Source organism: Cryptomeria japonica, chromosome 10, assembly GCF_030272615.1.
Source record: "Cryptomeria japonica chromosome 10, Sugi_1.0, whole genome shotgun sequence".
NCBI lineage: Eukaryota > Viridiplantae > Streptophyta > Pinopsida > Cupressales > Cupressaceae > Cryptomeria > Cryptomeria japonica.
Genome location: NC_081414.1, coordinates 629,563,116 through 629,577,874, shown reverse-complemented (window position 1 = coordinate 629,577,874; position 14,759 = coordinate 629,563,116). Strand labels below are relative to the sequence as shown.

The window sequence follows — 14,759 nt, the reverse complement described above, 5'->3', positions numbered from 1 at the left end:
ACTAGTTCTTTTTGTTTTTAGTGTATTAGCCAAGGAATAGTAAAAACTGTACGGCCCTTATGACAGGCCCATACAGCAAACTCCTGTCAAGGGGTATAATAATATTATTGAAATTTTTTATCAAGCCCAACATGCTTCGATCAATGAAAATTTATAATATCCTATTAGTTTTATGAAAAAATCACCAAATTTTCCTAATTTCTCAATTTGTTTCTGATAATTTATTTCTGGTTGTTCTTGCACAATTTTGGTAAACATTGATTGGTACATCTGCAAAGGTACAAGATAAGCATATTCATCTGTACCCTCTTACCTTGCACGTGCCAGATGGATTAAACTTAGAAACAAATTCAAAAAAGCTTGTTAGTAATTTTAAGCTTCTCTAGCATCTACTAAAATCAATAATCATCATATTAACCTGCAGCACTAAATACTCGTTGGTAATAATAGTCAATATGAGATAGTGCCGATAAGATACCCAGTTTTTCAAAATCAACAGTTAAAGCCATCATGTGCTTTGCTATTCTTGGGGAATGATATCTTGGAACAAATTCATATATCAATATTGCAGGTGACCTTTTGCTCCTTTCCCTTCATTGTATTAGGGCAATTTGTTTTCTCCGCATCTGTTTGCTTGATAAAAGGGGCATACAACTCTAACCCCTGTGTGTATTGACAATATCAATCTTGGACACATAACTTATTGCTCAATTATGTTGTGCAGCAAACAAAATTGGAAGTATAATGCAAGCTTGCAAGTGCATTAGCAGACAATGGAGAAACAGAAGTTAAAAGTAATATGGATCGGTTCTGGCAAAACTTGTCACATCTGCTTAATCTTTTCTGCTGCCTCAAAAGTTCAGCTCCTTTCTCTTGCTGGAAAATACATCAAAACATCATAAGATTTGTAGAAAGTCCAACCACTAGAGGCTCCATAAGTAGACGAGTAAGAAAGTAAAACATAACCCCAAGTGAAATTGAGATAGGAAGAGCAGGAAGAGCACGCCGATAAACAGCCAAGAGACCAAGTGTACATCCAAGCCCAGAAATTATAGCTAGATAGCAAGCATAAACTGTCAGCAAATCATACATAGCAGCTCTTCCGACAAGAACACTATAAAACACAAAATCTCCTAGGCCCAACTTAATGCCTCTTGAAGCAGAGATTAGAACTCTTTCCTCTGCTCCTCCTGTTGTCACCCCAATCATATCCACCTCGTCTATAGCACCATTCTCTGTCATTACTTCTGATCCATTTGTATGGTTAACCAAAGGTATGGATTCTTCATCAATCATGTTGTTTTCCCGGTCAAAGGTCTCTTCAGCAGGAGAAATTTCTGGAAATGACGAACTTTCAGTAACAGGCACTGTTGAAAATTCATTATCAAATCCATCCTCAGACGATGAGAAGATAGCCTGATGTACATTGCTTATTAATGTTAATACCTCAGAATTTCCATTTTCAACATTGAGAGTTTGTCTCGGTGTTGTTTCTTGGGTGGGTGCTTGTATATGACTTCTTGTTTGAGATGAAGAATTCCAGGGTTGAAGTTCCATGGATGGTGTTATTAAAGCCTCTGATCTGCCATGTCTAGTTGAAAATTGTTCTTGCTCTCCAGAGAAATGCAAGCTAGAACGAATGGAGCCATGTTGAGGAGAACTACTAGACCTCCTTCGGCGTACAACAGCTGGCTGGGCCTCATAAATCAAAGCAGGAAGTTGTTCATCCCTTCTTGAAGCAAGATCTACAAGCAAATTAAGAGGACCGCCTGGAGCCAAAACAGCAACCAAATCATAAACTGCCAAAGCTACTAAGAGCACCCAGGTAGTCCATTCAGGAAGCATACTGAACCAATAAGCCACAGATATACCCAACATCACCATATAACTCTGTGTGATAACAATTGGAATCCCTTCACTGAAAACTGCAAGCACACCCACTACAGTGAAATTGAACAGAAAGATTGAGAATGAGATGATATCAATAGGTATTGACCAGGACTGGATTATTTTAATAAAAATGGATCCTCCCATATAAGCCAGGACCAAAAATGCAGAAAAACACATATAACCCTTGAGAAACCTCATACATCTGTAGTAGTAAAGCAATACAAGAAGGAATGTGACTCCAGTTATAAGGACAACGAATACTGCAGCATTTAATAGAGCCCCTTCAAATTTTTCTGTGGTGGAATCAGAGGACTTCTCCTGGTAAACAAGAGTAGCTGCAGTCTGTATAGAAGAAACTGACTCCCCTTGAGGATTGATGCTGCGGACTAAAAGGACAACCAGTAACATGCATATTGATACAGGGACTGTAATTCCTATGATTTCTGCCCCCACAATTTCAAGAATGCTGTCATCCATTCCGTGAGTTTTGCAGTTTCTTTTGAGTAGCTGTAATGTGATTTTATCAAAAGAAACCGTTAATTTTTTATGAGTTCTTCAGTGCATTGCAATGTGATGAACTGTAATGTGATTCTATCAAAAGAATCCCTCAATTCTTTATAAATTATTCCGTGTATTGCATATATATTTGACTGTAAGGTAACTGTTAAGGGAAAAACTATGAAATCTGGTGAAGAAATGCAAATGGGTGTTCCTTCAAAGCATCCCACCTAATTTAAACAGCCTGAAAAAGAAAATTGCGATTGCAAAGCTAAGAACTAATTCACATTGAACCTAACATGGAACCACCAGAAAAACTAACTTAAAAACACAGCTGTTGAATGTCGTCATCAAGAAAATTACAGATATTTGCAAAAGACGATCTTAAAACAGTCTTCTCAACAAGCTTTGACAGGCTCAAAAGGGCATTTTGACCTACAGATCATTAAAAGTTGTCCCATACCATACCCATTGGCTGTGAGAAATTTTTGGGTGAAGAATGATCAAATTTGACTTAAAATACTAGTCGGTGTTCCCTAAAAATACTTAAAATTTGATTTGCAATCTCAAAAATTAGTTATAATACACCATTAGGGGCAAACGATTAAACACACCTTAACCAACGAAGACCCTCCTGAAATTTCTGAACATGCTTGCAAAAATCTGTTCCAACCATGCTGAAACATGAAACTCAGCCCTTTCCTGCTCAAAGGTCCCTCGAAATTATGTATCCACCTGGGTAATGAGATCAAACGTAATGTGACCCTATTACGATCCTTCCAATGTCATGTTCTTGAGAAGAAGACCAATTCAGAGTAGAAACCTTCTTTCATCTACCAGAAATGTCTTTTTTGGGTTTTAACCACTTGTTTTCATAAGGTCAATTATATATAAGAGGCAGGTCATGGGCACTCATCTAAGTTCTGGACCAACCATTGGTGAATGCTTTACAAGAATGTTTGTATTTTCCATGTACATACATGCTTTTGACCTCATAATAAAGTAAATTAAGTTTTGGCATGGTATTGTATAGAATGGTGTGATAATGTATTCCTGCAAATGCTCAACTTGAAAATTATCGCATGAATTAGGTAGATCTTCTTTTTATTTATTTATTATAGGAGTTATCATCATTGATTTAGTTTTTCGTGTGAAACCTTGTTAAATTTTATATTGTACAAAATGTTTTTTTAAATTGGGAATTTTTTTTAATATTTTAGAAATTGTATTACTTAATATATAATATTTTAGATATTTCTGTTTAAAAAAGTGTTTGAAATATATATAGATAATTAATTTGAAAATATATAAAAAAAAAGGGTTCTACTTAGGTTGTCGAAAGGGCGACAACTGTGAAAACATTTGCAATCACATCAAATAAGGTGGCGCATAACAATTCTCATGGTTCTGCTAATTGCTTTGGGAATCTCTCCTCCCCCCTTCCTTGTGCCAGTAGAGCTAACTGAATCCCTGTCAATTTGAGGAAACGAGCAGAAGGGAAGGTCGATCTCTGTCCTTCTAGGGTTTCAAGTTCCCCTCCATCCAGATCAAGAATTCATTCTGATTTAATAAAACAATTTTAGTCATCCATCTATGGTTAGGGCCAATGGATGGCTTTGAGGGCGAGGGAACCCTAGACCTTCAAGAAAAAACTCTATTACAGCCCCTCATGGTGGTGACGGATGGCAGGTTATGCGGGGTTGGAGGCGAATGAAGTCTCAAGTAGACATGGCTTTTAATGGTTCACAGGAATCATCTGGCATTTCGAGGAAGCATTTATGGATCATCCCCATCACTAATTTCACTCTACAGTTTGCTTCTGGTGCTAATTGTATTCTGTTGGGATCCCGTCCTAGGGCTTCCCCTCCTTTGGGTATGTCTCGCTTGCCAATGGCACCTACCCCGCCTTCCCATCCCGAGGAGACTCTAGCCCAAAATTCTGGCACTCGCATGAATAATACTTGCAACAACAATGCTACCCCTAAGCAGAAAGGCCCTTCCATGGCTCAGGACTCTTTGTATCATCCTGCGGAGGAATATGGTCCTCATGTCGATGATGACTATGAAACGTTGATTATAAGCAATAGCTGCACTAATGGACAATGGAACAAATCCAAAAACAATGGATTATTCGGTAAGTGGTTTGGTTATGGTTCCTCCACAGATAGCATTATTCAATGGCTTAAGGCAACCTATGGATGCCAGGTAAGTATCATTACCCTCGAAGATGATTTCTTATTTATTTACTGCCTTTCTTCAAATCTAAAGGACTAGATATTACAAGAAAAATCTTGTTCTTTTCAGGGATGTTGCTTTAAAGTCTTTGATTGGGAACCTAATTTTACTCCTAAAGATTTTGAAGATGAAATTATACCCAAATGGGTAATTATTCCGAATCTACCTATGGAATTACTTCACGATCACAATTTAGTAAAAATTGGGAAATTACTAGGAGGATTTGTGGGTATAGAAAAAAACTTTTTGATGTCCTTGAATGTCAAGATCCTGGTTAATTTAAAGCTAAGTACTCAAACATTGAAACCTATTAAACGCATTACAAATCATTTGATATATAGACTAAAACCAGAAATATTTAGAGGAAATATTATGTTAGAGGATGGCAAAAGTAATTCAGAATCTAATATTAATAAGGAATTCAACCAAACATTAACTTCTCAAAGGTTTGTGTAAGCCCTAATCTCCATAAGGGCAATATCTCCATAAATCTTAACCCCATTGGCAGAGGTTTTACCATATCCAACACTTCTAGGGTTTCTGCTCTTCCCATGGTTACCTCCATGATCAATTGTGTCCATCCTGAATTGGAAATTGAGGAGGGGGAAATTGTGGAGGGGGACTCCTTGCTTCCCCCCAACCCTGACTCTAACCTAAAGATAACCCAATTAGATTCTCTCCCCAACTCGAACCAAGATCAAAACCTAATTGTTCCCCCCCTAAATCTCTGATTTTAGAGATCCCACCTAACCAGGTGAAATTGACTCCCATGAAAGTCTCGCTACCAAAGCCAAATCCTGCTATGTTTGTAGATTGTAATATTCATTCTTTTCCCCCCTCCTTCCTATGGTGAGCTTGGTTTTGTTGATGGGCAGGCTGCCTGCGAGGAGATAGTGATTGACACTCCCCCTGAATTGAATGCAGTACCGGATAACTTAAACAAAAATTTTAATAGCTTGGGAAATCATAATCACCAGAGTGATTTGGTTCCTTGCTCCCCTAAATTTGTTTTACTAGAACCAAGGGGTAAGGGAGATATTTATGTGGAGAGCACATTCTCTAGGGCTTCTGAGGACTCTGCCCCCTCTAGTCTAGTTTCGGGGGACTATTTGGATAACTCTAAGGCTAATAATAATGATAAAAATAAGGAGCTACAAGAGGATTTTGACATAATAGAAATGGAAAATAAAATTATTCTAGAATATGCTGGTAATGAGGTGGTCAACGACTTGATGGAGCAATTTATAAATGAAATTGTTGATGAAGAAGAACTTGCCCTACAAAAACAATTGACAATTGCTAACATTTTGGAATTCAACTCTATGGAGGTGCATGAGGTTGAGAATATGATGGTTGAATTGGAAAAGAAAGACTGTGACCATCAAGATGATATCCTAGGAATTGCAGAAACAATGGAGGGTCTCGAATCTCTGGACTGTGCTAAAATACAAAGGAAAAGGGGAAGGAAATCCCTATTTGAATTAAGGACCACACTGAGTGAGACTGCAGGTCAGATCAAATTGACCTCTCTATTCAATGTTGGGAAGGGGAAGGTCCTTCCCCAGGCGCCATGAGGCTCTTAACATGGAATGTTAGGGGCATGAATGCCCCTAACAAGTAGTGGATTATTAAACGTTGCATAACTAACATTAATCTGGATGTCATCCTGATTCAAGAGACCAAACTTAACAATGATGAATTAAATATCTTTAAAAAGAAACTAGGGGTAAGAGAACCGGTTGGGCAACCAGCTAGAGGGGCATCTGGTGGGCTAGGGGTTATTTGGGACCCAAAGTTGGTTTCTTTCACAACTAGCATAAAAACAGATAACTGGATGTGTCGATGGGTTTATGGTATTAAGAGCAATTTGAAGTTCCTTCTCTTTAACATTTATGGGCCAACATAGAACAAGGAGAAGCACAGAGTTTGGAAGGAAATAGATCAATACCTGCTTTCATGGCCTGGTCAAGTTTGCATCTTTGGCAGTGATTTCAACGCCATCTTGGATCCAAAGGAAAAATGGGGTGGTAAAAAATCGATCTCCCAATGTACTCTGGATTTTAGGAAATGGGTTCTTCAAAGCAATCTAATGAAAATCAAGACTGCAAATGACTCATTTACCTGGAATAATCAAAGGAGCAAATTTTGCAACATTGCAGAAAAATTAGATAGGTTATTTCTCAAAGGAGGGCTAAGTGACCTCTCAAACACTTTAATTGCGGACATCCTTCCCATATCGGTGTCATATCACTTCCCAGTTTTACTAACAATCTCATAAGATTATAGACCCACAAGGTGTCCTTTCAAGTTTGAATTAATGTGGCTAAAAGATGACAATGTTATGAATCTAACTGAAAAATGGTGGTCTGAGACTGAGGTCACGAGATCTAAACCATTTAATATAGTAAGCAAACTTAAGAAAATTAAAAATAATTTACTAATTTGAAATAAAACTCATTTTTGTAATATCTTTGAAAGAAAAACTACACTAGAAAATGTCATGGAGGAGATTAATAATGAGGTAATCAAGAAGGGAATGAATGACCTTCTTTATCATAAGGAAAAAGAGTTGCTAGCAGAATATGAGGATGTGTTAGCAAAAGAGGAAATTTATTGGAAACGGAAGTCTAGAGAACTATGGTTGGAGGTAGGAGATAAAAACAAAAAATTATTCCACGACAACACTAAACAGAGGAAAATAATAAATAGAATTACTAAAATCAAAACGAGATGTGGCACCAGCATAGATGATCCCAAACTCATCGTTTCTGAGGCGGTTGGGTATTTTGAAGGTATCCTAAATAATTGGGAGGGGTCCAACTTAATTTCAAGAAATGAAATTATCAATACCATCCCTAAATTAATCTCTAAGGATCAAAACAAAACCTTAGCTGCTAAGTTCACCAAGGCTGAAATAGAAACAACCCTTTTTCAGATGAGCCCGGACAAGGATCCTGGGTCGAACAGCTTCCCAGTCGCTTTTTTCATAAATGTTGGCACTTTATGGGTGATGAGATCACGAATTCCTTAGAAGGAATTATAAACTTGGCCTATTTGCTTAAAGAGATCAATAACATCTTCATAGCCTTAATCCCCAAAAAAGATAAAGATGAATGTTATGAGGACTTCCGACCCATTGCACTATGTAACACACTATACAAATTATGAATGAAAACCTTAGCAAATAGATTACAAAAACTGCTCCCTTTCCTAATAAGTGAAGAACAAACAGGCTTTGTTCCAGGAAGGTCCATCTATGTTGGAGTTATAATTGTCCAAGAAGCCATCCACTCAATCCAACAGAACAAAGAACCAAGCATGCTAATCAAACTAGACATTAGGAAAGCCTATGACAAGGTGGATTGGCAATTTTTGTGCAAATGCCTAGAAGCCTTCAGTTTTGATAAGCAGTGGATTAACCTAATTTATGAATGTATCTTCACACCTAGAACATCCATCCTAGTTAACGGGACCCTGAAAGGATTCTTCAATATATCTAGAGGACTCCATCAAGGGGACCCAATTTCCCCTTTCCTATTCATTTGAATGGCTAAATCTCTTGGCAGATCTATCACAAAAGCAAGAGAACCAAACACTCTAAGGGGTATTAAAATCACTAATGCACTTGACCCCACTACGTATCAATAATTTGTTGATGACACTATGTTGTATGGGCAAGGAAATACACATGAGGCAAAAGCAATAGCTCATTTACTAGATACCTATACTAAGGCATCAGGCCAAGAAATTAATAAGACTAAATCATATATTTTCTTCTTCAACACTAATAGGGAGCTAGAAGCGCAAATTTGCAACATCCTTAAATTTAAAAAAGGTGAGTTCCCATGTAAATATTTAGGTCTCCCACTAGATAAAGGTAATAGATCCTCAAAATTATGGGACCAAATGTTGATAAAACTTAAGAATAGAGTTGGGGCATGGAAAGGTAAGTGGCTCTCTTCAACTGGGATGACAACTATGATTAAGTTCGTCCTTTCGGTAATGTCCATATATCAATTATCCTACTTTGATCTTCTGGTTGCCAAAAGAAAGGAATTAAACAAACATTTACGCTCTTTCTTCTGGCAAGGCTCAGGAGAAAAGGGCAAAATGGAATTGTTGGCTTGGGATAAGATTTTCAAACCCAAGGATAAGGTGGGGTAGGTATCAAAGATACTTATTTGCAAAGTAAAGCCCTTGGTGCCAAACTAGTGTGGTGCATGTTCAAAAACCCACACCTTAAATGGGCTAAAATACTATATCACAAATATCTAAATAGTAATGAACCTACAAGCATATTCAAGATATATTCCCCCCCTCGTGGATCACGAATCTAGAATTGATGTTGAAATGTAGAAGTACTCTCACCAATAGACTCACATGGAGTCTCGGTTGCGGGGACAAAGCAATATTTTGGTCTGATTCATGGGGGGCTCACAGGGATATTGATAAACTATATAACTTTGAAAGAGCCAAATCTATCTTAGAAACCTGTTGGGGTAAATTGGTGGCCAACTATATTGAATTTAACAAAAAAGATGACATCATAGGCTAGAAGTGGAAATCTTTAGACAATTTAGGAATTCCCCAACATGAAAAGGAAATGCTTGGGAAAATTCTTAAGTCGAGGCAAGTCTTTTTCCACCATGGTGAAGATGGGTTGGTGTGGGATGGATCTAAAACAAGAGATTATAACACTAAGGACATATATTATTACTTAACCAATCGAAATCCCAAACCTAGAATGGACATCCCATTGAAATTGTGTCGGGACAAGAAATGCCTCCCGAAAGTAGGCATGTTTTCATGGTTGGCACTGCAAAATGGAATCTTAATAGCCAACACCTTTAAAAGAATGGGATATGAGGGCCCAAGTAGATGTCCCTTATGTGAACATGATGAAGAAAGTATTGATCGCTTATTACTAACATGCAATTGCTCACACCAATGTTGGGGATGGCTCAGTAATGAAATTAGTTGGAGTTCACCAATTCCTAACACAATCTTAAATATGTTTCAAGCTTGGCCTACTAAAAATAAGGGATGCCTATATGAAGGTATGTGGACTGTATCTCCATCAATCGGTATTTGGAAATTATGGAAAGAATGGAACAAAAGGATATTCAAGGATAAGGGTATGGGTTGGGAACAATTAACTAAAAAAATGGAGGCTTCCATTATTGAGGTGTTCAATAGCAGAGTTACGAATGGACATCAAAAGAATGTAGAAATGACATGTTGGGATGAAAAGATGAGAGGCGGATGGATTGGGCTGAAAATTCCCCCTTTTGTGGGACCAGGTCCTAAGATAAACAAACAAAAGCAAATAGAATATAGATGGCAACTGCCCATGTTGGGATGGTTCAAGCTAAATTTTGATGGTGCTTCCAGGGGAAACCTGGGGATCGCTGACATTGGTTGCAATATTCATAACTCTAAGAGCATTGAGGTGGCCAGTCTCGCCCACCCTCTTGGGACTGTAACAAATTATGAGGTTGAGCTAATGGCTTTAGTGGAAGGAATTAAATTATGCAAAATAATGAAAATCAGTAAGCTTAATATTGAAGGGGATTCAGCCATTGTCATCAATGCCATGAGACAGGGCTCCATGCCTAAATGGAAACTAAACTTACTACTAATAAAAGCACTACGTAACATTCAAACCTTCACAAAAGTAACTTACAATCATATCTACAAGGAAGGAAACTCTCAGGCAGACCAATTGGCCAACTTCGGGGCTGATGGTCAAACTATCATTAAAGTCACACTTCAACCACTGGGTGGATCTAACAAAACCTCGACTCTCACAACATCGGGAATGCTCGATGAAAACTTATGATATGCATATTTCAACTCATTTGCAACCATATTTAGACAGAGATAATTATCAGATGGTTAAAGAGGTAGTTTTGTTTCTGGCGGTAGCCATTTATACTGAACGAGATAGAGCCGTGGTGGAGCAAATCTGCAAGGAGGTTTTTGTCCCCTTTATCCTTGTGGAATTGGATATATTGATGATGCATTAACTATACCTAGACCTATGCACTATGAATTCCTTATACGAAACAATTATCTGGTCCCAAGGTTGCCTATTCTGACAATTTATGATGCAGGTGAATTTGCGGCTAGGAAAGTTGAAATTAGGTGGAGCTTGGACTCTCTCCTTTGGCTCTTTCAGGTCCAAGGACCCTCTCGGGAGGATTGGTTGAAAATTAAATCTAAGAGGAAGGGATTATGATAAATGGAAAACTGGAAATTCCGGCTAGGTCTTAGGCCTTGCTTAATGAGTAGCCAGAGACGACAATTTTGTTGTTAGGATGTTATAACTTTAAAACTCTCAAAATATTGTTTTATATTTTAAGTATATACAGTTCTATTAATCTCTTCCATACATTGGAGCGCTCTTGGGGTGGGTGCAAGAAGTTGGGTCCCAATTCCGCGGAAGTTTGTGAGCAAAAAAGTTTGCCACTAGAAACGAGTGCCCATTTTTTAAGAAACAGACACCCGTTTAGCTTCGGGGTCCCGACCCATAAAAATAAAATGGGTGCATGTTTTGAAAGATGGGTGCCCATTTAGGATCGGACTGCCATAGAGAAATGGGTGCATGATTTTTAGAAACAGGAACACGTTTCTAAAAACGGGTACCTGTTTCTAAAACAGGCACACATTTCTTAAAAATGCTACAAATTTCAAAACGGGTGCCCGTTTTTGAATTTTAAATAACGGGCGCCCGTTTCATAAAAAATGGAGAGGGAAACACACCTGTGCCTTGGTTTTGGCTTCGGGTTAGGTTTGGTGGGACCAAGCCTATGCTTGGACCTCCAAAAAAATGGCTAAGGCACTGGAATACTAGATTTATGCCTTGTCATAATGTTTTGAAGGTCTTCTTGATCGTATTTTTTGATGAAACGAAAACCCATTAGAGTTCTCACTGTCCTGATTTAAAACATATAAATTTCATAGTGATATGATTATTTTTAATATTTTTGCATTATTTATTAATCAAAAGTGGTACCTAAATGTAAAATAGTGAGGTTTAGTAAAACTTTAATAACTTTTTTGATTTTAGGTTTTTTGGAAAATAAATTATATGACATCAATCTACATACAATTCTTTTGAAGATTAAAAATAAATAAATTAAAAAATATGAAATTTTCATCAAATTATGGTGGTCGTACACCAGATGTTTTGAAAATGTACTTTATAGTCAATTAAAAATTAATTAAAAAAATATATTCAATAAAAATATAAGAAAAAATATTCTCATCAATATTTGGTGTTTTAGGTATCTTTGCCCAAAAGGATTTGCAAAAATTTATTTAGTTACGTCAAAATATGGTGGTACACATGTGTGGTATGGTCTTGAAACATGCATTTTGAAAAAGTGGTTTTTAAACATGCCTAATGATGAGCCTAAATAATGGCTCTATTTTGAAAGATTTTTGATATAATACTCGTGCCTAGGTCTTGTGATTAGATGACATCCGGATTATAATACTCTCCTAAGTTGATACCTTTTAAGTGTTTTTGAAACTGGTTTGACTTATACCTAAGGATGTCATAGAATGGTTTTAAATGATTTATCTATGCAAATATCTAAAATCAATTTTAAATATGGTTTACATTATATCATGTTAGCATTAGTATATACACATGTTTGTTGTGCACATTAATATCATGATGCAAGGTCAACAAAGGTGAAGTAAAGACTAAATGGTAGTTTAAAGGAGCATCAAGTATATAATCGTAATGCAGACCCAGTCAGAGAAATGTAGTAATGATCGAAACCACTTGACCAGTTCTTCAGCAGAATGATTTATGAAAATGTTTATAACTGTTCTTAGTGGAGCTTAGATCCAGGAAGCGAGTCATGCTATATTTTCTCCTCTGCAGGACAAATGTTGTTTTGTTTTCCTGCGTTGACTTCTTCTTCTTCTCTTGTTAATAAATCATGTTCACCTATTCCATAGGAATGTGGTCAATCAGTTAGAAGTTTGTTATAAGTTTTCTTATAAATAAAGGGATCTCTCTCCTCTCGGGGATAGTAGAGAACGACCATAATATTTGTAGTACGCATTCTTCTAGTATTTTATGTATTTTTCACAGTCAAGATGAAATAAAGAGATCGATATGATTTTGAATGCTTAAACAATTGTAATCTGAATTTCTGGAGATACTCACTCAAGGGGTCCCACTTGGTGAGTAATCCTTTGTATGTTCTAGTTAGTTTTCATACTTCTGTAATAGTTGTTTCTGCAATTGTCTGTTCCTGCAACCATTGGAAACATTTCCCCTGTCTGTTCCTGCAACCACAACAATAGAGTAGTTCCTGTTGCTTGCTAGAACCTTATCATTTAACAGTAGTTGTTTAAACTAATTTCCACTTGTAAGATTAAGTATTAGTTCATTGAGATTCCGTGTGTTTGCTTTAGAAGAATTTCCTTTCCTGCAGTAATATAGAATGGTTGCGATATGAACTTGGTGCACATACAGTGCTGGCCCATTTCAAGTTTACATCCCTGGTTGATAAATAAATGAGCCTTTTCCACAGGAAAGTTAGCTATTCAAGGATATTTAATCTTTGAATTGTGTTTTATTACCTAGTTGCCATTCCAGTTGTGAGGACCAACATTTTTGGTGTCATTGTCGGGGATGGTGCCAAGCTAAGAACCTGTTGTAACCATTACTTTCTAAGTTTTTTTTAATTAGCTCTTTGAATTTTCTTCATTAATCTGCATGCATAGGAGGAGAAGAGATGCACTAGGAAGATTTATTCCCTCACATTCCACTCAAGATATAAGATCAGATCAAGCACCTAAAGTAAACCCTTTTGCAGAAACTTATGTGCTAAATAGAGGTGTCTTTAATTTGTCAGAAGGAGACCTAGAATTCTTGAATGAACCCCCTGAACAAATTTTTTTACCTCTAGCCATTTATCAGGGACCAATGGTAGCAAATCCTCCACCTCCACCTATAAACCCAACATTTGAGTTTCCTATTCCTAACTAGCATGATAATGTAAATTTGAAAAACATGCCAGCTTCTTCGCTTCCAAAATTTCATGGATTGGTAACAGAAGATCTAGATACCTTTTTGTTTGAATTTGATATCCTTTGCAGAAGTTATGATTATACCACTGATGCTCATAAACTTAAGTTATTCCCTGCTACTTTCAAAGAAGTTGCCTTAGATGGTTTATGAGTTTAGGAAGAGATGTAATCACTACCTGGGAGGAGATGAAGACAAACTTCTTGGATAAGTATAAAGACTATTGCAGGGGAATGGATTGACATGGTGATGATATCTTCAGGATGACACAAAAAGAAGATGAAAGCCTGGAAGACTATTTGGAAAGGTTTTTATTTAGTGTCAGGAAATCCAAGCATTGTACTCTAAGTGAAGATTCTATGAAGTTGATTTTTCTAAGGGGCATCAATGATGATTGTGTTGACTCCTTAGATCTAATGGGAGGAGGAGATATTACTCAAGTTCAATGGGATGACATCAGACAAATTTGTCAAAAGTACTCCAGAGCTGCAGCTAAAAGGGGAAGACACTATAGCCCTGACTCTTCAATTGCAAAGTCATCTTCAATAGTTTCAAGAATGGAAATAACTCATATGTTGAAGGATTTTAAAGAGGATATAATTAATAATATGGCTACCCAATTGGATACACTTCACGCAAAGAAGAAGCATGAGGAGGCAGAGGCTATGCTTGCTAAATTTTGTCCTCACTATCGACAAAAGAAGAAAGACTGTAGATGCAAACCGTTAGCTAAAATTGATAGCCAACAGAGTTCCCCAGATTTCAAGCCTATCTATGGAGATGATGAACAACTCTTTTATGTTGCACAACAAAGGCCTTGGCCTCCAAGACAAGGTATGCCGCAAGATCCATTGTCATTTTCTAATCCTTATATGAACTTCAATGCACAAAACAATCAATGGCAACCTCCATATTCCCAAAATTTTGGAAATTATACTCCTTAGTCTTGGAATAACTCTCAAAACCCTTGGCCTAATTATCAGAGTCCTTCATCTCAATGGCAGCAACCACAAGGGAATTGGTCTCCCCCTTAAGGTAACTGGCAATAGTCACCACAATGGAGGGGAGGACAACAATGGGCAAAACC

At 37.2% G+C, this 14,759-nt stretch overlaps 1 protein-coding gene across 1 annotated transcript; it reads right to left on the bottom strand.

The window, feature by feature from the left end:
- Positions 1 to 390: 390 nt before the first annotated feature.
- On the bottom strand, positions 391 to 3,348 carry LOC131036151 (presenilin-like protein At2g29900). The gene is made up of 2 exons (XM_057967964.2): positions 3,003 to 3,348; positions 391 to 2,397 (listed from the first exon to the last, which is right to left on the bottom strand). Exons 1-2 carry the CDS (start codon positions 3,072 to 3,074, stop codon positions 889 to 891), a joined length of 1,581 nt encoding a protein of 526 aa, XP_057823947.1. The 5' UTR covers positions 3,075 to 3,348; the 3' UTR covers positions 391 to 888.
- Positions 3,349 to 14,759: the final 11,411 nt, after the last annotated feature.